Below are 23,289 nucleotides of genomic sequence, written 5' to 3' on the forward strand. Positions count from 1 at the left end.
TCCAATGAATGAAAGTGAAAAGTGAAAGTGAAGTCGCTCAGTCGTGTCTGACTCTTAGCGACCCCATGGACTGCAGCCTACCAGGTTCCTCCATCCATGGGATTTTCCAGGCAAGAGTACTGAAGTGGGGTGCCATTGCCTTCTCCTATTAGTTACTGAGGTATAGCTAATTGCATTACATTACTGAGATATAATGGTAGAAATGAAAATGTTGATTCAGAAGAGGGTTTGCCAAGACTTAGCTACTGTATGGGAGAAGGCAATGGCACCTCACCCCAGTACTCTTGCCTGGAGAATCCCATGGATGGAGGAGCCTGGTAGGCTGCAGTCCATGGGGTCGCTAAGAGTCAGACACGACTGAGCGACTTCACTTTCACTTTCCACTTTCATGCATTGGAGAAGGAAATGGCAACCCAATCCAGTGTTCTTGCCTGGAGAATCCCAGGGACGGGGGAGCCTGGTGGGCTTCCATCTATGGGGTCGCACAGAGTCGGACACGACTGAAGCGACTTAGCAGCAGCAGCTACTGTATGTGAGAAGCAGGAGGGAGTTGAAGGGTCTCTGAAGTTTGGCCCCTGGACCCTAGTGAGTCAGAGGAAGAGCCATGTAGAAGGGTAACAGTGAGCATGATTTTTGATAGTATGATGTATATATAACTCCTGAAGGGCACTCAGATAGAGAAACAAGGCAGTTATGTTGAAAATTCTAAATAAAAATTCAAAAAAGAGCTTGGATGTAGAGGTAAAGATTTAGATGTCATTTCTCTGATAATGAGTGATGTTGAGCATCTTTTCATGTGTTTGTTAGCCATCTGTATGTCTTCTTTGGAGAAATGTCTATTTAGTTCTTTGGTCCATTTTTTGATTGGGTCATTTATTTTTCTGGAGTTGAGCTGTAGGAGTTGCTTGTATATTTTTGAAATTAGTTGTTTGTCACTTGCTCAACATCACTCATTATCAGAGAAATGCAAATCAAAACCACTATGAGGTAACCATTTCACACCAGTCAGAATGGCTGCGATCCAAAAGTCTACAAATAATAAATGCTGTAGAGGGTGTGGAGAAAAGGGAACTCTACTGTTGGTGGGAATGCAAACTAGTACAGCCACTACGGAGAACAGTGTGGAGATTCCTTAAAAAACTGGAAATAGAACTGCCTTATGATCCAGCAATCCCAGTGCTGGGCATACACACTGAGGAAACCAGAAGGGAAAGAGACACGTGTACCCCAATGTTCATCGCAGCACTGTTTATAATAGCCAGGACATGGAAGCAATCTAGATGCCCATCAGCAGATGAATGGATAAGAAAGCTGTGGTACATATACACAATGGAGTATTATTCAGCCATTAAAAAGAATACATTTGAATCAGTTCTAATGAGATGGATGAAACTGGAACCTATTATACAGAGTGAAGTAAGCCAGAAAGAAAACACCAATACAGTATACTAACGCATATATATGGAATTTAGAAAGATGGTAACAATAACCCTGTGTACGAGACAGCAAAAAAGACACTGATGTATAGATCAGTCTTATGGAACTCTGTGGGAGAGGGAGAGGGTGGGGAGATTTGGGAGAATGGCATTGAAACATGTATAATATCATGTATGAAACGAGTCGCCAGTCCAGGTTCGATGCATGATACTGGATGCTTGGGGCTGGTGCACTGGGACGACCCAGAGGGAGGGTATGGGGAGGGAGGAGGGAGGAGGGTTCAGGATGGGGAACACAGGTATACCTGTGGTGGATCCATTTCAATATTTGGCAAAACTAATACAATATTGTAAAGTTTAAAAATAAAATTAAAAAAAAATAAAGAGAATAAAGGTGAAAAAAAAATAAAGCAAGTAAGGGTATCATCAAAAAAAAGATGTAGATGTCATTGACAAAGAAGTGACGACTAGAACAAACGAGATTTTGCTGAAGGCATCTCTGAAGAAAAGGAAACATATCTTAAGGCAATATATATAAATTTGCCCATTTAAATAGAAAGGATACAACATTTCTAAATGCCAGTTAAGAGCTAAAATTATCAAATGTTCTTGAAAACCCTATTCATATGAAGAAGAAAATGTGTATTTAAATATAAATAGTTAAACCAAATTTTAGAGAAACAGAGTAAGTTCATTCAAAAAGGGACCAAACTAAACCAAGCCAAGTTCTCCAAGCCTGGGTATGTTTTCAGTACTCATTTGTGTCCGACTCTTTGTGACCCCATGGACTGTAGCCCGCCAAGCTCCTCTGTCCATGGGATTATCCAGGCAAGAATACTGGAGTGGACTGCTATTTCCTCCTCTAGGAGATATCCCTGACCCAAGGACTGAACCCATGTTTCCTGCATCTCTGGCATTAGCAAGCAGATTCTTTCCCACTGTGCCACCAGGAAAGCCCTCTCCAAGCCTGATTGTATTATAAATATTCCCTAATGAAAATGTGTTAACATTCCAAGTTATTTTCATGATTCTTAAAGTTTTATCATACTTGGGCAAGTTTGATGATCCTATTTGAATATAATCATCCTACACATACGAGCCACGAAAACATTAATAATTGTCACTGTTTACAAAAAGAGGGAGGGAAGAGGAACATCATTAGGAGAAAAATGACTAAAAGGATTCTCAGTAAAGAGGGGTGGGGGTAGGGAGGCAGCCAAACAAACTCTTTGCATAAAGGGTGACACCATCATTAGGATGGGCACTCACCCCAAGCAGAGAACTTACCTTCTCCTTTCCTGTGATCTTCTCACAACTTTTAGTAAACTTGTATTTAACAGTAATTGTCTATAAACTGATTGACTACAATTTTATACTATAAATATCAAATATTATAACTTTAATCTAATTTGATACATTTGGGAGAAGAAGCAGCATGTTTATACAAGTAGAAATATTAAAAGAAATAAAAGATACTACAATAAACTATTTAAACTTTTTAAAAGTTTCATTGGACATCTAATATAAAGTTGAGATTTAGCAGTATTTTTTTTTCATTTTTAAATCAATATTTATAATAGAATAGTTTAAGCAAATAAAGTAAGTTATGAAATTTCTACATAGTTCTACAGGTTTTGTATTAGACGGTTTCCCGCGGTATCCAGATGAGGTCCAGTTCCTGGGGGAACATGGGCTTTTCCCAGATGCTGCTGTGTTTATACAAGTTGATGATCAAGATATTTCTGATCGCCTCCTTCCTGTCCAAATTGGAAAGTGGAAAGCAAAACAAAAGAAGAAATTAGAAAGGAAAAAACTCATCAAAGAAATGAAGGCAAAAATCAAGGTATGTATCCATTTGAAAAAGCATGAGGGTAAATGTGTTCAGCAACTATCCAATTTATAAAGTGACCTTTACAAAAATGTAGTTTTCTGATTTTAATACCACATTCAGTATGCAAACTATTTTCATCAAATTTTAACAATTTATCATGAAAGAGTTAAGAATTATTTGAGGCCTTTGTGATTATCTGCATGTTAATGCTTCTCTCTTCAAGGCAAACAAAATTAAAGATAGTGGCTGCACCAAAGTATCCTTGTACTAGACATGGGAGCACAGTGGACGAGGCAGCAAGTAGAGCAAACCTTGAAACTCAAAGTTTTCATTGACTTTCACTAGCTCCAACACCAACCATCAAGGTCATTTTAGCCCATAGTAAAATAAATCCAGGTATTAGCTTAAAATATCTTTTCCTAAACTGTATTCTGAGAAGTTTCCATAAAATGTTCAAAAGTGTTATAGTGAACCTATGTAATTGCACTCCTAGGAATCTAACGAAAATGAAAGCAGACCATGTAAAAATGTGTTTGTGAAAGTTCACACAGCATTGTTCATGATAGCCAATAAGTGGAAACAACTCGATGTCCATCAACTGATGAATGGATATACAAAATGTGACAAATATCCAGATAGGTTCCCTTGTTACAGCTCAAGGTGGCAATACATGAGTCTTCTGAACTCAGTCTACTCTGAAAGAAATGCAGAAACTAGCTGGAGAAACTAGTCTAGGAGAAGCTAGATTCCTGCACATTGGGTAATTGAGAAAATACCCACATCACCTATTAATACATCAAAACAGCTGCTACCTGAAGGTCTTAGCTTCCTATCAATCTGTAATGACTGTGATTCTCCGTTTGGGACACTGATAGGTCATGGCACACCCTTAACTACGGGAGCCACTGAAAACCAAGAAAATGTCTTACACAAGCACAAAGGCTTGAGAGATGGCCAGGACCTCAGGCCAACCTGAGCTGTATTCATCTTCTACACAAACCCCCAGTCAAGACTGGGAGAGGTGGCTGCTTTATCCAATGTGCAGAAACCAACACATAGAGTCAAAGAAAATGAAGGAACAGAGGAATATATTTTGAACAGAGGAACAAGATAAAACTCCAGAAACAAACCTTATTGAAACAAAGATAAGTGATTTATCTGATATATAGTTAGAAATAATGGTCATAAGTATGTTCACCAACGTCAGGAGAACAATGCATAAACAAAGTGAAAACTTCAACAAACAGAAAATAAAAGTACCAAACAGAAGTCATAGAGCTGAAGAATAGAGTAACCAAACTAAAAAATTCAGCAGAGGGGTTCAATAGCAGACTCTAGATGCATAAATCAGTGAAACAGAGTAGAAAGCACAGAAATAATCCCATAATTCATGACAAACTAGCCAAGAATGCACGTGGAGAACAGACAGTCTCTTCAATACATGGCATTGGGAAAACTGTACAGCCACACGCAGAAGAATAAAACTGGACACCTATCTTATAACATACACAAAAATCTACTCAAAGTAGGTCAAAGACTTGAAACACAAGCCCTGAAACCCTAAAACTCCTATAACAAAAAGGGGTAAGCTCCTTCACATCAATATTGGCAATAATGTCTTTTATTTGACACCAAAAGCAAAAATAAGTAAGTGGGACTACATCAAACTAAAAAAATCTTCTTCCAAGCAAAAGAAACCATCAACAAAATAAAAGACAGTCTAGGGAATAGGAGAAAATATTTGCAAATCATATACCTGATAAGGGGTTAAAGTCCAAAAGACATAAAGAAGTCACACCACTCAGTATCAAAAAACCAAACAATTACATGGAACTCTGCTCAATGTTATGTGGAAGCCTGGATAGGAGGGGAGCTTGGGGGAGGATGGGTACATGTATATGTACAGCTCCATCCCTTTGCTGAAACTGTCACAGCATTGTTAATCGGCTATACACTAGTACAAAATAAAAAGTTTAAACAGAAAAAATCTATGTGAAGGACTTATATAATATTCAATGCATAGTAAGTACTCAATATATGTTCATTTATTTATTCATTGAACACATACTACGGAACACTTATTATGTGTCAGGCTGGAGATAAATAACAGTAGACAAAACAGACAAAAATTCTGTGTTTGTGGCAATACCATTTCAATGAGAGACAGATAAGTAATAAATAAAGTGTAGTATTATATTCAGTTGTAATAAGGGAAATAGAGAAGAGTAAATTGTGGGAAGGGAATAGGGAAGAGGGAGTTGAGAGAGGAAAAAAAAAAAAACAAACAATCTAATTTTTTAAGTGGGCAGATGAACTGAATAAACATTTTTCCAAAGAAGGCATGACCAACAGAGACATGAAAAGGTGCTCAACATCAGTAATCATAAGATAAATGCAGATCAAAATCACAATGAGATATCACCTCTCACACCTGTTAGGATGTCTAAATAAAAAAAGAGAACAGAGATAAATGCTGATGAGGATGTGAAGAAAAAGGAACCCTTGTACACTGTTGATAGGAATGTCAACTAGTACAGCCACTATGGAAATCAGTATGGAGGTTCCTCAAGTAATTAAAAAATAGAATTACCATATGATTCAGGAATCCCACTTCTGGGTATATGTATCCAAAGGAAACAAAGTCATTATCTCAAAGAGATATCTCTTCTCCCGTGTTCATAGCAGCATTATTCACGATAGTCAAGGTATAGAAACAACCTGTGTCTGTCAACAGATGAATGGACAAAGAAGATGCGGGGTAGGTGTATATACAATGGGACATTGTCCAGCCATGGGAAGGAAGGAGATCCTGCCATTTGCAACAACACAGGTGAAGCTTGAGGGCATTATCCCAAGTTAAACAAGCCAGACAGAGAAAGACAAATACTGCAAGCTATCACTTGTATGTAAAATCTGGAAAAAAATAATCAAACTCATAGAAACAGAAAGTATACAAGTGGTTGCCATGGGCTGGGGGGTGTGGGAAATGGGGAGAGGTTGGTAAGATGATATAAAAAAGTTCAATTATAATACGATTAAGGCCTGAGGATCTAATGTATAACATGATGACTATAGTTGATAATATTGTACTGTATAATTGAAATTTGGCAAGAGAGTAGAACTTAAATGTTGTCATACACACAGGATACGTATGTGAGGTGATGGATGTGTTACTTAACCAAATGGGGGAAGAGTCCTTTCACAATGTATATGTACATCAAATCTTAATGACATACACGTTAAATATCTCTCATTTTTACAAAGCTGGGAAAATAATAAATAAATATATAGTATATTCATATAATGGAGTAGTACTCAGTATTTGAAAGGAATGAACTATTGATACTCCCTACAAAAGATCACTATGCTAAGTGAAAGAAACCAGGCAAAGAAAATAGTATTATATGTACTCTATGATTCATTCCATTTATATGACATGTCTTGATGAGATCAGATCAGATGAGTCGCTCATTCGTGTCCGACTCTTTGCGACCCCATGAATCGCAGCACGCCAGGCCTCCCTGTCCATCACCAACTCCCGGAGTTCACTCAGACTCATGTCCATCGAGTCAGTGATCCCATCCAGCCATCTCATCCTCTGTCGTCCCCTTCTCCTCCTGCCCCCAATCCCTCCCAGCATCAGAGTCTTTTCCAATGAGTCAACTCTTGGCATGAGGTGGCCAAAGTACTGGAGTTTCAGCTTTAGCATCATTCCTTCCAAAGAAATCCCAGGGCTGATCTCCTTCAGAATGGACTGGTTGGATCTCCTTGCAGTCCAAGGGACTCTCAAGAGTCTTCTCCAACACCACAGTTCAAAAGCATCAATTCTTTGATGCTCAGCTTTCTTCACAGTCCAACTCTCACATCCATACATGACCACAGGACAAACCATAGCCTTGACTAGATGAACCTTTGTTGGCAAAGTAATGTCTCTGCTTTTGAATATGCTATCTACGTTGGTCATACTTTCCTTCCAAGGAGTAAGCGTCTTTTAATTTCATGGCTGCAGTCACCATCTGTAGTGATTTTGGAGCCCAGAAAAATAAAGTCTGACACTGTTTCCACTGTTTCCCCATCTAGTTCCCATGAAGTGATGGGACCGGATGCCATGATCTTCGTGTTCTGAATGTTGAGCTTTAAGCCAACTTTTTCACTCTCCACTTTCACTTTCATCAAGAGGCTTTTGAGTTCCTCTTCACTTTCTGCCATAAGGGTGGTATCATCTGCATACCTGAGGTTATTGATATTTCTCCCGGCAATCTTGATGCCAGCTTGGGTTTCTTCCAATCCAGCATTTCTCATGATGTACTCTGCATATAAGTTAAATAAGCAGGGTGACAATATACAGCCTTGACGTACTCCTTTTCCTATTTGGAACCAGTCTGTTGTTCCATGTCCAGTTCTAACTGTTGCTTCCTGACCTGCATACAAATTTCTCAAGAGGCAGGTCAGGTGGTCTGGTATTCCCATCTCTTGAAGAATGTTCCATAGTTTATTGTGATCCACACAGTCAAAGGCTTTGGCATAGTCAATAAAGCAGAAATAGATGTTTTTCTGGAACTCTCTTGCTTTTTCCATGATCCAGCGGATGTTTGCAATTTGATCTCTGGTTCCTCTGCCTTTTCTAAAACCAGCTTGAACATCAGGAAGTTCACGGTTCACATATTGCTGAAGCCTGGCTTGGAGAATTTTGAGCATTACTTTACTAGCATGTGAGATGAGTGCAATAGTGCAGTAGTTTGAGCATTCTTTGACATTGCCTTTCTTTGGGATTGGAATGAAAACTGACCTTTTCCAGTCCTGGGGCCACTGCTGAGTTTTCCAAATTTGCTGGCATATTGAGTGCAGCACTTTCACAGCATCATCTTTCAGGATTTGGAATAGCTCAACTGGAATTCCATCACCTCCACTAGCTTTGTTCGTAGTGATGCTTTCTAAGGCCCACTTGACTTCACATTCCAGGATGTCTGGCTCTAGGTCAGTGATCACACCATTGTGATTATCTGGGTTGTGAAGATCTTTTTTGTACAGTTCTTCTGTGTATTCTTGCCATGTCTTCTTAATATCTTCTGCTTCTGTTAGGTCCATACCATTTCTGTCCTTTATCGAGCCCATCTTTGCATGAAATGTTCCTTTGGTATCTCTGATTTTCTTGAAGAGATCTCTAGTCTTTCCCATTCTGTTGTTTCCCTCTATTTCTTTGCACTGATCGCTGAAGAAGGCTTTCTTATCTCTTCTTGCTATTCTTTGGAACTCTGCATTCAGATGTTTATATCTTTCCTTTTCTCCTTTGCTTTTTGCTTCTCTTCTGGATTGAGTAGAATGAATGGAGCTTCCCAAGTCTGGAACTAGGAAGACCAAGATAAGGCATGAGAGCAGTGGTAAATTATGTGATAGTCTTTTATGCTGAAGAGAAATTGTTGTGTTCCATGTGGCCATGGGCAAAAGAAACACCATTGGTAGGAGAAAGGTACAGGAAGATGTATTTCAGTACTAGTAAGACTTTCCAAAAGAACAAAGACCGAAGGCAGTGAGCTACTTATCGAAGGCAGATAAGCATAGGCTAAGTAGACATTTGGTAGGGAGAATATGGAAGAAAGCTCTCTAGTGTCAAAGAGCTAATCAGTTAATTCCAATTCTGAGATACAATGACTTAAATTATTGGATTCATTATCACAACTCAGTACTCATTAATGTATCACGTGTTAAAACCATGAAGATCTTCTTTCACTGCTCAGACACAGTTGTCGAATTCTTTTCATCTTGGACTTAGTTGGAGGAAATCCCTCTAAAGGCATTTCCATCCATCCCTTGCACCACCACACTAAGACTGCATGCCCTGGAACTAAGATTGCATGCCCTGGAACATGGACCTGGTGATCCAGTGGCTAAGACTCCATGCTCCCAATGCAGGGGGCCCAGGTTGGATCTCTGATCAGGGAACTGGAACCCACATGCTACAACTAAGAGTTCACGTGTCACAATAAAGACGGAAGATCCTGTGTATGGCAACAAAGATCCTGTGAAGCCAAAAAAAGTATTGCCTGTCCCAGGTCATCTGTGGCCAGCACAATCAAAGCAAGCCCAGCTCTCAGTCTTCCAAGTACTATGAAAGTAAGGAGGGAGATATGGAGAGACACCAAGCTTCACACTCTGCTGTGTGACATCCTTCACTTTTCTGCTGCTGATCTCTAAAGAAAATGGGCCCAACTGTCTGCTAGGCAAGAGGCTCTGTAAGCATGAGAATGGAAAAGAAAGCAGAGGGCATACCAAAGTTTGCCCATATTCATGTGCATTGAGTTAATGATGCTATCTAACCATCTCATCCTCTGCCACCCCCTTGTCCTTTTGCCTTAAATCCTTTTCAGATGGCTAGTAACTGCCATATTGGACAGAGCAGCTGTAAAGCAATCAAGCCCCATCCTAGCCATCACATGCCCTAAAATTTGTAGGGCATGTGTAACAGGAAAGAACAGATTTCTGGAGCTAGTTCATAACCTTGTGCATTTGCTCCTTTCTTTTCACACCCACAATTCAGGCAAAAGGGACTATTTTTATAGCTTTACAGTTAAAGTACCTATGGTAAAACTTTGGTTTAAAAAAAGGAAATTAGAGTTTTTATAATCCTCACCTTCTGAAAAGCTACAGAATCTCTCTGGGATTCATATATGAAATTAATTTTATTTCATTTGATTTTATAATTCTTTCTTGAATGTCAAGCAAACATACGTTATCTGGGATGTATACTCAGTAACTGCCAGATAAAAGGAGCAGGGTGCTACTGGCCTAGACCAGAGCCCCCAGGGCATGTCTTTAAGGCACCTCTCTGATCTCTGAGTATTTAAAGGGACTGCAATTTCAAGAGTCATGAACCAATGAGCCCCAGAACCCAAGGGTAGCTGATTAGCTTTCATGCAAACCTTAAGGTCACATCAGAGGACCCATTCATTGCGTTAGATTTAGAGGCCGCGAAAAAACTAGAGGACTACCCATATACCATATGTGTGAAAGTATCCAAAGTACAAATGCTTTCCTCATGTATATATGTGCTTTTAGGGTTCTTTAGACAATTACATCTTAATAATATGATGAAAAATTATCAGACATTTTCAACAAATAGCCTCCCTATTTCTCCATGTGCAAAATCCACCTCTCCACCAAAGCAAACAAATAAGTAATACATTTTGAAAAGGGATTCTAAAGTTTGAAGAAAAACTGACTGATCCCAAGTGCCACTTATACCTCTGGAGGGAAACAGCTGATCAAGAGGGCCAGAGGTCCAAAGATACATGTGACATAATTATCACCATCACAATCTTTTCTGGAAAGTATCCTCTGACCAAATATTATTCCCATTTGGGAAAAATATTAATACATAGAAAGTAATTTTATTATTATCTGTTGACATTTTTAATGCTTCTTTCTTTAACAGGATGATATGATTGCTAAAAGAAGGGCTGAACTTATAACAGAGAGAGAAAAAAGGAGGAAAGGAGGGGTGGTAAGTAAATAAAATTGCTTTTTTCAAAAAATAAAATGGACACATACACACACAAACACCCACACATATATAAAAAATATATTTTACATATATATAATATATATTTTACACATATATATATTTTACATATATATAATATATATTTTACATATATACAATATATATTTTACATATATACAATATATATTTTATATATATACAATATATATTTTACATATATATATTTTACATATATATATATAAAATCTCAAGCATATAAAATGGAAAGATGCACAGTAGTCTTTTTTAATTTTTATTTTATATTGGAGTGCAGTTGATTTACAGTGTTATGTTAATATCAGGTATACAGCAAAGTGATTCAGATATACATATACATATACCTATTGCTTTTCAGATTCTTTTCCCATATAGTTTATTACAGAGTATTGAGTAGAGTTTCCTGTGCTATATAGTAGGCCCTTGTTGATTATCTATCTTATATATAATACTATGTATCTGTTAATTCCAACCTCCTAATTTATCCCTCCTCTGACCTTTCTCCTTTGGTAACCATAAGTTTATTTCCTAAATCTGTGAGTCTTTTCTGTTTCGTAAAGTTCAGTTGTATCACTTTTTAGATTCCACATATAAATGATATGATGTTTATCTTTCTCTGATTTACTTCACTTAATGTGATCATCTCTAGGTCCATCTATGTTGCTGCAAATGGCATTATTTCATTCTTTTTTATGGCTGAGTAATATTCTACTGTATTTATGCACCATATTTTCTTTATCCATTCATCTGTCGATGGACAATTAGGTTGCTTCCACGCCTTGGCTATTGTAAATTGCACTGCAGTGAACACTAGGGTGCATGTAGCTTTTTAAATTTTGGTTTTCTCCAGCTATATGCCAAGGAGTGGGTTGCTGGGTCATATGGTAGTTCTATTTTCAGCTTTTTAAGGCACCTCCATTTTGTTCTCCATAGTAGTTGTACCAATTTACATTCCTACCAACAGTGTAGGAGGGTCCCCTTTTCTCCACACCCTGTCTAGCATTTATTGTTTGTAGACTTTTTGATGATGGCCATTCTGACTGGGGCTTCCCTGGTAGCTCAGCTGGTAAAGAATCTGCCTGTAGTGCAAGAGACCCCAGTTCAATACCTGGGTCAGGAAGATCCCCTTTAGAAGGGATAGGCTACCCACTCCGGTATTCTGGGGCTTCCCTGGTGGCTCAGATGGTAAAGAATCTACCTGCCATGTGGGAGACCTGGGTTCAATCCCTGGGTTGGGAAGATCCCCTGGAAGAGGGCATGGCAACCCACTCCAGTATTCTTGCATGGAGAATCCCCATGGACAGAGGAGCCAAGGGGGCTACAGTCCATGGAGGTTGCAAAGTCGGATGCGACTAAGCACAGCACAGCACATTCTGCCTGTTTTGAGGTGATACCTCATTGTAGTTTTGATTTGCATTTCTCTAATAATTCGTGATATTGAGCATCAAAATGATGCATAGAAGTCTTGAAGCAAACATCAAGTTTATGTACTAGTACTTAGATTATGTATCATTTTTTATACTTCTGGTATTTTATAACTGCTTACAATGAACTTTTATTATTTTTATGATAAGAAAAATGAACACTTTTAAAGGAAAGGAAATCACTAAAGATGTTTAAACAATCTAATACAAAATATAATAATACTACATTAAATTATGTTTCTCGCTGATTTTTTGTGCTTTTCACACTTCAGTCCAAGTCACAGGGAGATAGGCTGAGAGAATGGGAATAAGGTCTAGACCGAGAGCTTATGAAGTTGTGGTCTTCTCTGGTGGCTCAGATAGTAAAGAATCCACCTGCAGAGCAGGAGACCCAAGTTTGATCCATGGGCTGGGAAGATCCCCTGGAGAAGGGCATGGCTACCCATTCCAGTATTCTTGCCTGGAGAATCCCATGGACAGAGGAGCCTGGTGAGCTACAGTCTGTGGGGTTACAAACAGTCAGACATGACTGAGTGACTAACACACATACACACACACACACACACACACACACACACTGTAAAGTTGTGCTGGAGCTAAAATGCTTTCATTGAGATAAAGAATGGAATGAGGCAGAGCCTGTGGACAGAGTCACATACTCTGCAGAATGTTCAATATGGTTCCTCTTTTCCATCTGCTGGTTTTTTAAAAAAAGAGAAACCTTGAAGATCATGGATTTTGTTTTATTTAGAGAGGAGCTAGTCCCAAGTTGACCTACCTGACCCAAATGCTACAGCCAAGCAACTCAGAGGTGCCAAAGTTAAAGAGGAGGCAGAGTAGAGAAGCTTGTTCTGTAAAGAACTTAAAGCTCCTGTTTATATAATCAGCTTACCAGTGCCCGGGTAACCAAGACAAAAGATAAGATAGTCCCTGCCTTCTTCCATTTCCTTCTGGCTTCAGCACCCTTATAATATCTTCTCAGGGCTGACCCTCCTGTAATCTGATTTCCATCTGTTCAAAAACAGTCAAGAAAGGGAAGGAGAAAAGAGAAATAACAGAAACTATGAGTTGCTGCATGTGCAACCATGTATCCCTGCCCCCCGCCCCCCGCCAATATGCTTATGTTGTACAGAAGACTGTTGATACAGTAAAACTTAACTGTAAATCAAAACTTCTTATGCAGAAGAAGGATTGAAACACTCATTTCTTTGTCTAAAATATTTATCAGTTCAGTTCAGTTCAGTCGCTCAGTCGTGTCTGACTCTGCGACCCCATGAATTGCAGCACGCCAGGCCTCCCTGTCCATCACCAACTTCCGGAGTTCACTCAAACTCACGTCCATCAAGTTGGTGATGCTATCCAACCATCTCATCCTCTGTCGTCCCCTTCTCCTCCTGCCCCAATCCCTCCCAGCATCAGAGTCTTTTCCAATGAGTCAACTCTTCGCATGAGGTGGCCAAAGTACTGGAGTTTCAGCTTTAGCATCATTCCTTCCAAAGAAATCCCAGGGCTGATCTCCTTCAGAATGGACTGGTTGGATCTCCTTGCAGTCCAAGGGACTCTCAAAAGAGTCTTCTCCAACACCACAGTTCAAAAGCATCAATTCTTCAGTGCTCAGCTTTCTTCACAGTCCAACTCTCACATCCACACATGACCACTGGAAAAACCATAGCCTTGACTAGACGGACCTTGTTGGCAAAATAATGTCTCTGCTTTTCAATATGCTATCTAGGTTGGTCACAACTTTTCTTCCAAGGAGTAAGCGACTTTTAATTTCATGGCTGCGATCACCATCTGCAGTGATTTTGGAGCCCAAAATATAGTCTGACACTGTTTCCACTGTTTCGCCATCTAGTTCCCATGAAGTGATGGGACCAGATGCCATGATCTTCGTTTTCTGAATGTTGAGCTTTAGGCCAACTTTTCACTCTCCTCTTTCACTTTCATCAAGAGGCATTTGAGTTCCTCTTCACTTTCTGCCATAAGGGTGGTGTCATCTGCATACCTGAGGTTATTGATATTACTCCCAGCAATCTTAATTCCAGCTTGTGCTTCCTCCAGCCCAGCGTTTCTCATGATGTACTCTGCATAGAAGTTAAATAAGCAGGGTGACAATATACAGCCTTGATGTACTCCTTTTCCTATTTGGAACCAGAATGTTGTTCCATGTCTAGTTCTAACTGTTGCTTCCTGACCTGCATACAAATTTCTCAAGAGGCAGGTCAGGTGGTCTGGTATTCCCATCTCTTTCAGAATGTTCCACAGTTTATTGTGATCCACACAGTCAAAGGCTTTGGCATAGTCAATAAAGCAGAAATAGATGTTTTTCTGGAACTCTCTTGCTTTTTCCATGATCCAGCGGATGTTTGCAATTTGATCTCTGGTTCCTCTGCCTTTTCTAAAGCCAGGTTGAACGTCTGGAAGTTCACAGTTCACGTATTAAACCTACCCAATGTTTTTAAAAACTTCAAATATTGTTGTTTTTATTTCTAAACTTTCAATTTGGTTTGTTTTTATATTTTTTTATTTCCATCATGAAATTTCCTATATTTTCACTTCTTTTTCCTTTTCCTCATTGATCCCAGTGATAATAACTGTGATAAAGTTCTCAGCTGGTAACTCTAACTGTGATAAAGTTCTCAGCTGGTAACTCTAGCACCTGAACTGAGTATTTAATGATTATCTTTCTTATGAGAACGGGTCACATCTCATGAGCCTTTATAGTTTCAGTAATTTTGGATTATATCCTAGAATTGTGAATGTTATATTGTGGGGATTCTGGATTCTGTTGTATGCCTTCAAAGAGGGATGGTGTTATTGTTCTAGCAGACAATTAACTTGGCGAGACTAAACCTGCAAACTCTGTCATGCCTACGAATGGGCAGCAGTTCTGTTTATACTGTTGTAAAAAGCCAATATGTGTGGGGTTTTCAGAGATTAGCCAGAGACTTGGATAATCTTTGTGAACTGATTTGTATATCCTTTGCTGGCTCTCTCAACTCTAAAGTTTTTTCTCACTCTCCATTCCCCTGGTTGTGGCTCTCTCCCCCTGCTTGCTCCAACTGAAAGTGCTGACTCCAAAAGAATTGCACAACATGAAAATTGTGAGTTAAGTTGTATTTAGGGCAAAATGAGGAGAATAGCCTCAGATACTCTGAGAAACTGCCCCAAAGAGGTAAGGGGCAAGGCCAGTATACATGTGATTTTGGTGAAGGGGGAGTACATGCAATAAAGCACATATTTTTACAGAAGGTTCTGCTAGTCTCGTGGCTACTACTAGTCAAAAGGAGCAGACATCACCATGAAGGATTTTAGTGTTTTTCTAATTATGAGGAAATGCCATAATTGGGCTCATAAAATCATCTCCTGAATATATGTGACTATCTGAAGACCTGTTCTGATAGTTTTTTCCAAAGCACAGAGTGCCTCATTTCTGGTGTTGAAGATCAGCAGCTGTAGCAGCTCATAATTTACTCCTTTTAGAAGTAGATGGTAAGTGCCAAGTCACCTTTTGTAGGTGACAAAAGACAGAGCTTTCTATCACAAACAAGTTGGAAGTCCTATTAGGTAGAGCTGGCGAGGTGAGCACAGGTCATCAGAAGCTAAGATGTCCCAGCTGGCAGTGTGGACTCACCCCACCGTACTTCCGATGTTCCTTAGCAAATCAAATTTCACCATAAAAAATTGTCAAAATACAAGAAAAAGGAAAAAGTAGTCAGAGAACCAAATGACTTCAAAATTCAAACAAAAAATAGCAAGAACTGAGAAGCACAGTCCCAACACCAAACATCTGTTGTAGTCCCAACAGAAGTCTCTCCTTCTGGGGAGAGAAAAGCCTGGGCACAGAGCAAGGAAGGGCCCTTATCTTTTCATCTTCCTCTCAGCCCTTACAAGTCCAAATCCCAGCTGCAGACTCTTTTCAAGGAAGCAGGGTCTCATCAGTTAGAAAGATTCAGTTCAGTCCAGTTCAGTCGCTCAGTCATGTTCCACTCTTTGCGACCCCATGGACTGCAGCATGCCAGGCTTCCCTGTCCATCACCAACTCCCAGAGCTTGCTCAAATTCATGTCTATTGAGTCAGTGATGCCATCCAACCATCTCATCTTCTGTTGTCCCCTTCTCCTTCTGCCTTCAATCTTTCCCAGCATCGGGGTCTTTTCCAATGAGTCAGTTCTTCCCATCAGGTGGCCAAAGTATTGGAGTTTCAGCCTCAGCATGAGTCCTTCCAATGAATATTCAAGACTGATTTCCTTTAGGATGGACTGGCTTGATCTCCTTGCAGTCTTAGGGACTCTAAAGAGTCTTCTCCAACATCGCAGTTCAAAAGCATCAATTCTTCGGCACTCAGCTTTCTTTATGGTCCAATTCTCATATCCATACATGACTACTAGAAAAACCATAGCTTTGACTAGACGGATCTTTTTTGGCAAAGTAATGTCTCTGCTTTTTAATGTGCTATCTAGATTGGTCATAGCTTTTCTTCCAAGGAGCAAGCGTCTTTTAATTTCATTTCTGCAGTCACCATCTGCAGTGATTTTGGAGTCCAAGAAAATAAAGGCTCTCACTGTTTCCATTGTTTCCCTTCTATTTGCCATGAAGTGATGGCATGAAGTGATGGGACCAGATGCCATGATCTTAGTTTTCTGAATGTTGAGCTTTAAGCCAACTTTTTTACTCTCCTCTTTCACTTTCATCAAGAGGCTCTTTAGTTAGAATGATTAGGAAACATCAAATTAATCAGAAGAGTGCAGGCAAGAGATAATGAGAGGGCAAACAGCAGAGCAGGACTAGAAAGGAGGAGAGAGCTTAAGTATTCTGTCCTTGGAAATGCGATGTGCAATAATGGGGAGTGAGGAGCAGAGGTAACTCCCAGGTTTCTGACTGGAAGGCAGTTTTCCAGTTGGGTGGGACAAGGACTACTTCAGGGCAACATGCCAGGAGACAGTGCAGGAGAATCAATACGATAGGATTCGGTTTTATGCAAATTGAACCACAGCACTTAAAGCCTATACAACACCACTTAGTATCAATATCCTGTCACAGTCTTTAATAATCATTTATCTGTTATTCTTGTGTCCTCAGATAAGCTGCAGCCTCCTCAGGGGCATGTACTATTCTATTAGAACAGTGCTTTATACAAAATGACAATAATATAATAGTTATTATAACATAATAATAGGAATAATAGCTATCATTTGCATGCTTACCAGACAGTTTTCTAAGGGCTTTGCACGTATGAACTTATATAACTCTGCCAACAATCATGTGAGGGAGGTCCTTTCATTATTCCTGTTTTATAGATGAGGAAACTGATCTTGTCCAAGCTAACATAGGTTGGAGTGATTTATACTCTTTGAGTTGCATGGAACTTTGTTGCTGAAGACCATGAAAAGCACGTAATGTTCTGACGACCATAGCATTAACTGTTAGAAGCTAATATCTTGTCTGTGTATTTATCTAGGGATCACTGTGGTTAGTCTTGAAGGCATTACATTTCTGGGTACCAGATATTTGAAATTTTACTGTATCAGTTGATGAATGTTGCATATTGCATACCACACTAACCAATATCCACTTATTCCAGAATATCCCAGATGATTAGTTAGCCATGACATTTGTTCCATATTTCAGTTTTATAACAAAGGGGAATATTTTCTTCCTTAGACTGTTAGAGAAGACGAAGACATGAGTGAGGAAGAACCTGATAACAATGAAGATGATATTGATAACATTCTCGAAGATGAATTTCCAAAAGATGAGGAAGTGATGAGTGAGGAAGAGGAAGAGCAGGAAATTGATGCTCTCGAACGCCTGAGGGGTGAACTCGGAGAAAAATTTGAAGCAGATATGAGTAATTTACAAATAATACAGGTTATGACTTTTTCATAATTCAAAAATTAACATGTGAGAAGGAAACAAAAGAAATTTGGTTTATTCCTTGGTTTCTTTTTAACATTTCAAAAGAAATGTATATTTTTAGGGGTTAAGTCCCTGAGTACCACTTACAATTATAAAAACTAGTTAATAAATCAAGGGCAACACGGAAACCACATAGGGTCAAAAGTTTTAGCTACCACCACAGAGTCACCTGGAAGTTTAAAAGTATTTGTTTTCTAGACTGAAGTAGTCTATGTACTGTGACTGAATACTACCAGCCTCCTTCCCACTAAAAATATTTGGTTTTATGATTTTTCTGATCAGGAAGAATTTGAGAAGTTTTTGATACCAGTAATTCTCATTAATGGATCTCGGAAAATCCACATTGTCCAATACACATTGAATACAAAACTGAAACCACTAGTAGAGAATCGTGCAAGCATTTTTGAGAAATGTTATCCAATATCATCACGCCTTGCCCAGAAAATGCTCAGCTTTACCTACAAGTATATAAGCTCATTCGGCTACTGGGACCCTGTGAAGGTAATATCAGCAAATGCATCTGAAACTCACGTTTCTTCTTTTATTTCTTTTTGAAGTATGTCTAAGAAGAAGACAGCGGATAATTTTTAAAAACTGTAAGCATTATACAGTATTCTTAAATAGCTATAAAAATATGTGTTGTTGTTTTGCCTTTCTGAAGTAGGAGAAATACTTGAAGGGTTTAAATTCCTTTCATCTATTTCTGTAGAGATAATTCAGATCCAACTTGGTTCTAACTCTGCAGCAGAGGAAGTTCGTAGTAGCAATATTTTCAAACTAGACATCTAGTGAGCTGAGCTTCAGCACTAATTTGCTATTTAGTTTTAGGCAAGCCATTTAAATTCTTTGATTCTGTTTCCTCACCTGTAAAGTGGGAGAATGCCATCAGGCCAATGTGATCAAATCCAAGAATATGAAGTCCTCTGGAAAGTGTGAGATACCAAACAAAATGTGCCTTTAATGTTCATCACAAACTTACTGCCAAGTAGAATATTTTTATGTAGTGTGGACAAACATATTTGATGTAATTGGAATTCAGTGACTTCAAATGTGGGGTGATTTTCAACAAATTTTAAATAAGAACCTTCTAGCTGCTGTTCCAATCCCGGGGAGCAGAGCAGTGAACAAAACAGGAAAGGTTCCTTTTGTCATGGGCTTTATATGATAGCTGGTTTGGAGAGGATGAACAGGCAATACATGAGTAAACAAATAAGTTCTAGTCAGGTTGTATTAAGTGCTAGAAAGACGGTAAAGAAATGCCTTGTAAAGGTACACCGACCCTCTAGACCAGTGCACCTTCCTATTTCCGTCAGTGAAGTAGCACAGAAGTAGAGTGGAGAAAACATGGCTTCCGGAGTCAGACTGCCTGAGTTGAAAACCACGGCTTCCTAGCTGAGTGACCTTGGACAAATTACTGAACCTCTCTGAGCCATTCCCATTTGCATAATGGGAATAAGAATAGTTCCTACCTCACAATATTATTACAATTATTAAATCAGTTAGTTATTGGAAAGTGTTTGCAACCATGCGTGGTTTCTCGTGAGTGCTCAATTAACATAAGCTGTTATTATTAATGGGCTTCCCTTGTGGCTCAGCTGGTAAAGAATCCGCCTGCAATGCTGTTATTCATATATGTTCATTACATATTGGTGGTTGAGTCGCTAAGTTGCGTCTGACTCTTGAGAACCCGTGGGCTATAGCCTGCTAGGTTTCTTTGTCCATGGGATTCTCCAGGCAAGAATACTGGAGTGGATTGCCATTTCCTTCTCCAGGGGATCTTCCTGACCCAGGAATCGAACCCAGGTCTCCCGTATTGCAGGAGATATGTATATAATATGTATATAAAATTATATAATATACATATTTATGTGTATAAATAATACATATATAAAATATGTATAAGTAGTTCAGTTGGTAAAGAATACACCGGCAATGCAGGAGGCCCCAGTTCTATTCCTGAGTCGGGAAGATCCCCTGGAGAAGGGATAGGCTATCCACTCCAGTATTCTTGGGCTTCCCTTGTGGCTCAGCTGGTAAAGAATCCGTCTGCAATGCAGGAGACCTGGGTTTGATCCCTGGGTTGGAAAGATCACCTAGAGAAAGGAAAAGTTAACCACTCTAGTATTCTGGCCTAGAGAATTCCGTGGACTGTATAGTTCATGGGGTTGCAAAGAGTTGGACACGACTGAGTGACTTTCACTTTTACTTCATAATATGCATGTAAAATAAATTACATGTATGTATGTATAAATACATACATTATAATAGTATAAATACATTATAATAGTATAAATACATTACAATAACAATATATATAATATATACATAATATAAATATTATATTATATATGTTTTATATATAACATATATAATAACAAAATATACAATAGTATAAATTATAACATTATAACAGTATACATACAACATTATAATAACAATGTTGTTATTAATATGTATTACTCTTATTGGTCACTGATAAAAAACATTTTAGAGGAAGGGATCCAAAATAGAGCAATATGCATATTACTTGAAACCTTCTTGGTTGATACTGATACAGTCATTTTCAGTTTTACTTAATTGTTATATTAATATCTTCTTTACCTTAACCATAAGGGTGTCAAGAGAAATCTTTTTAAATATCATGCTAAAATATAGAAACATTATCACAAGTCCCCCCATAAATAATCAGATAAAATTAAGCATGTATTAGGATCATTTAGCGGAGAAGGCAATGGCACCCCACTCCAGTACTCTTGCCTGGAAAATCCCATGGATGGAGGAGCCTGGTAGGCTGCAATCCATGGGGTCACTAAGAGTCGGACACGACTGAGTGACTTCGCTTTCACTTTTCACTTTCCTGCATTGGAGAAGGCAATGACAACCCACTCCAGTGTTCTTGCCTGGAAAATCCCATGGATGGAGGAGCCTGGTGGGCTGCCGTCTATGGGGTCGCACAGAGTAGACACGACTGAAGCGACTTAGCAGCAGTAGCAGCAGGATCATTTAGAAAGCTTTTGAAAAATCACAGTCACACCCTACCTGTCTCTTTGAGATGGGCAAGAGAGGGGAAGAAGCAGGCAAAGTCCGAACCCTATTCAAGGGCCCATGTCTGAACATAATTAGGACTGCACAAAAATGTCTTGTGAATAAATGAGTGCATGGTCATAGGAAGGCTTTAAGCATATAAATAATCATTTTTCAGGGCTGTTGGGAATCTTTCCAGGTCCTGACAATTTGATGTTTCAGATTTGATGACACCTTGGGTATTCTGACCTATAGAAGAGAAAGATACATGGTAGATATTTTGGGAAATAGCAGAAACCATTGCAAGAATTCATAGTTAATTTGGGAATTTGAAATGGAATCATTAAACTTTCAGCTTTTCTTTTACTACCAAACATAAGAAATAGAGCAGACATTCCCACCCCATCCCTAAGCTTCTTCTTATCCCTAGCACTTACACTCAGCCATGAACATCACTCCAGCCCCAAAATGATGATGCTGATAACTCCATTTACCTGTGACAACTGACCTGGTGTAACACTAGGTGTGTGTGATAGTCGCTCAGTTGTGTCCGACTCTTTGCAACCCCATGGACTGTAGCCCACCAGGCTCCTCTGTCCATGGAATACTCTAACTCTAGGGGAGAAGCAATATTACCACACCATTGCCCACCTACTCTGTCAAGTCCAGGGATAACTGATGCTGGGCCATCTGATGATATAAAAAAGATATCCATTAATTACCCATTTATCATCATTACCAGTGCAAAGACGTGAGACCAGTCCTTCCTCTCCATTCCATACCAATACGTTAGGCTGCTGTTTTGGTGTATTTTTCCCTTTTGTGGCCGCTATTCATATTTATGTGAGTGGGATTTTGTCTGTATAAAAATGTAAAAGAGAAGTCAGTGAGATTTGTCTGACCAGTATACTCCCAAAGATATCCCAGGACTCCACCTGCCATATTGGGATACCATGCTGCCATATTGGAATACCACATACTTTAGCCTATCCATGCTGTCTTACTGGAATGACATCTTTGGACAGCAAATTAGAATTCTGTATTAGTCTGCATATGTTACCATATTGGAATACCACAGACTTTGTGACTTAGATGACAGAAATGTATTTTCTTACTGCTCAGGAGGCTGGAGTCAAAGATCATGGTGCCAGCAGGGGTGGTTTTTCTGGTGTGTCTCACTGTGGCCATTCCTCACTGGGTCCTCAATGCTTTTCCTTTGTGCTCATGCACTCCTGGTGTCTCTCTTCTAAGGACCCCAGTTCTCTTAGATTAGAACCCCATTCTTATAACCTCATTTAACCTTTGTCATCTCCTTAAAGGTCCTGTCTCCAAATATAGTCACTTTGAGGGTTAGGGCTTCAAACCATGATTTTAGGAAGGCACATTTCCATACAGAACACCACCTTAGGAATGGACCTGTTTGTGTAGATAAATTGGCCCATGAATATATCCGAACACCTTTACACACCTTGGCAGAAACATTCAGTATACACTAAACACATTATAAAGGAAGTAGAACTATAATTGTCAGAAACTGAAACCCATTAAAGAAAAACATTTATTGCATGTGAGTGTAAAATAACTTGTTCTTTTTACACAGTTTTTTAATACCAATATTCAATTATAATTAGTTTTCTTGTTCTATAAGAAAGATTTTACAAATTTGTTCTTAGAAATATATTTTGGGGAAATGCTGTTTAAAATAAGGCTAATTTGTTAATTCAATTGTGTATATATTGCAGCTACATGAAGGAGAGACCATCAAACCAGTAGAAAATTCAGAGAATACACTTCATCCTGTAATCCATCGTCAGTATATTTATTTTTTATCTAGTAAAGAAACTAAAGAAAAATTTATGAAGAATCCAATCAAATATATCTGCCAACCCAAACCTAAGCCTACTATCCCCATTAGGATTGCAATTCTGGGGCCTCCAAAATCTGGAAAAACTACAGGTAAGGGTGTGTCTGCCTTTGCTATCCTTAAGCATACAAGAATCTCCTGAAAACGAGAACTATTTTTTTTTAAGAAACTATCAAAACTGACTCAGTAAGAGTCAGAAGAACTAAACAGACCAATAACCACTGAAGAGAAGGCATTCAAAAATATAGCCCCACT

The 23,289-nt window shown here is 38.9% G+C and overlaps 1 protein-coding gene across 5 annotated transcripts in view; it reads left to right on the forward strand.

The window, feature by feature from the left end:
- Positions 1-23,289, forward strand: part of AK9 (adenylate kinase 9) — a 116,963-nt gene that overhangs the window by 76,893 nt on the left and 16,781 nt on the right. For 4 of the 5 annotated variants that reach the window (XM_027551232.1, XM_027551235.1, XM_027551233.1 and 1 more), the window contains 5 exons: positions 3,060-3,279; positions 10,700-10,768; positions 17,892-18,098; positions 18,429-18,647; positions 22,913-23,126. In XM_027551232.1, coding sequence (XP_027407033.1) covers positions 3,060-3,279; positions 10,700-10,768; positions 17,892-18,098; positions 18,429-18,647; positions 22,913-23,126 — 929 coding nt within the window. Of the gene's footprint in view, positions 1-3,059; positions 3,280-10,699; positions 10,769-17,891; positions 18,099-18,428; positions 18,648-22,912; positions 23,127-23,289 lie in introns of those variants that run through there. The other variant, XM_027551236.1, reaches the window with a different exon arrangement.

The sequence above is a fragment of the Bos indicus x Bos taurus genome, chromosome 9, assembly GCF_003369695.1.
Source record: "Bos indicus x Bos taurus breed Angus x Brahman F1 hybrid chromosome 9, Bos_hybrid_MaternalHap_v2.0, whole genome shotgun sequence".
In the NCBI taxonomy this organism is placed as follows: Eukaryota; Metazoa; Chordata; class Mammalia; order Artiodactyla; family Bovidae; genus Bos; species Bos indicus x Bos taurus.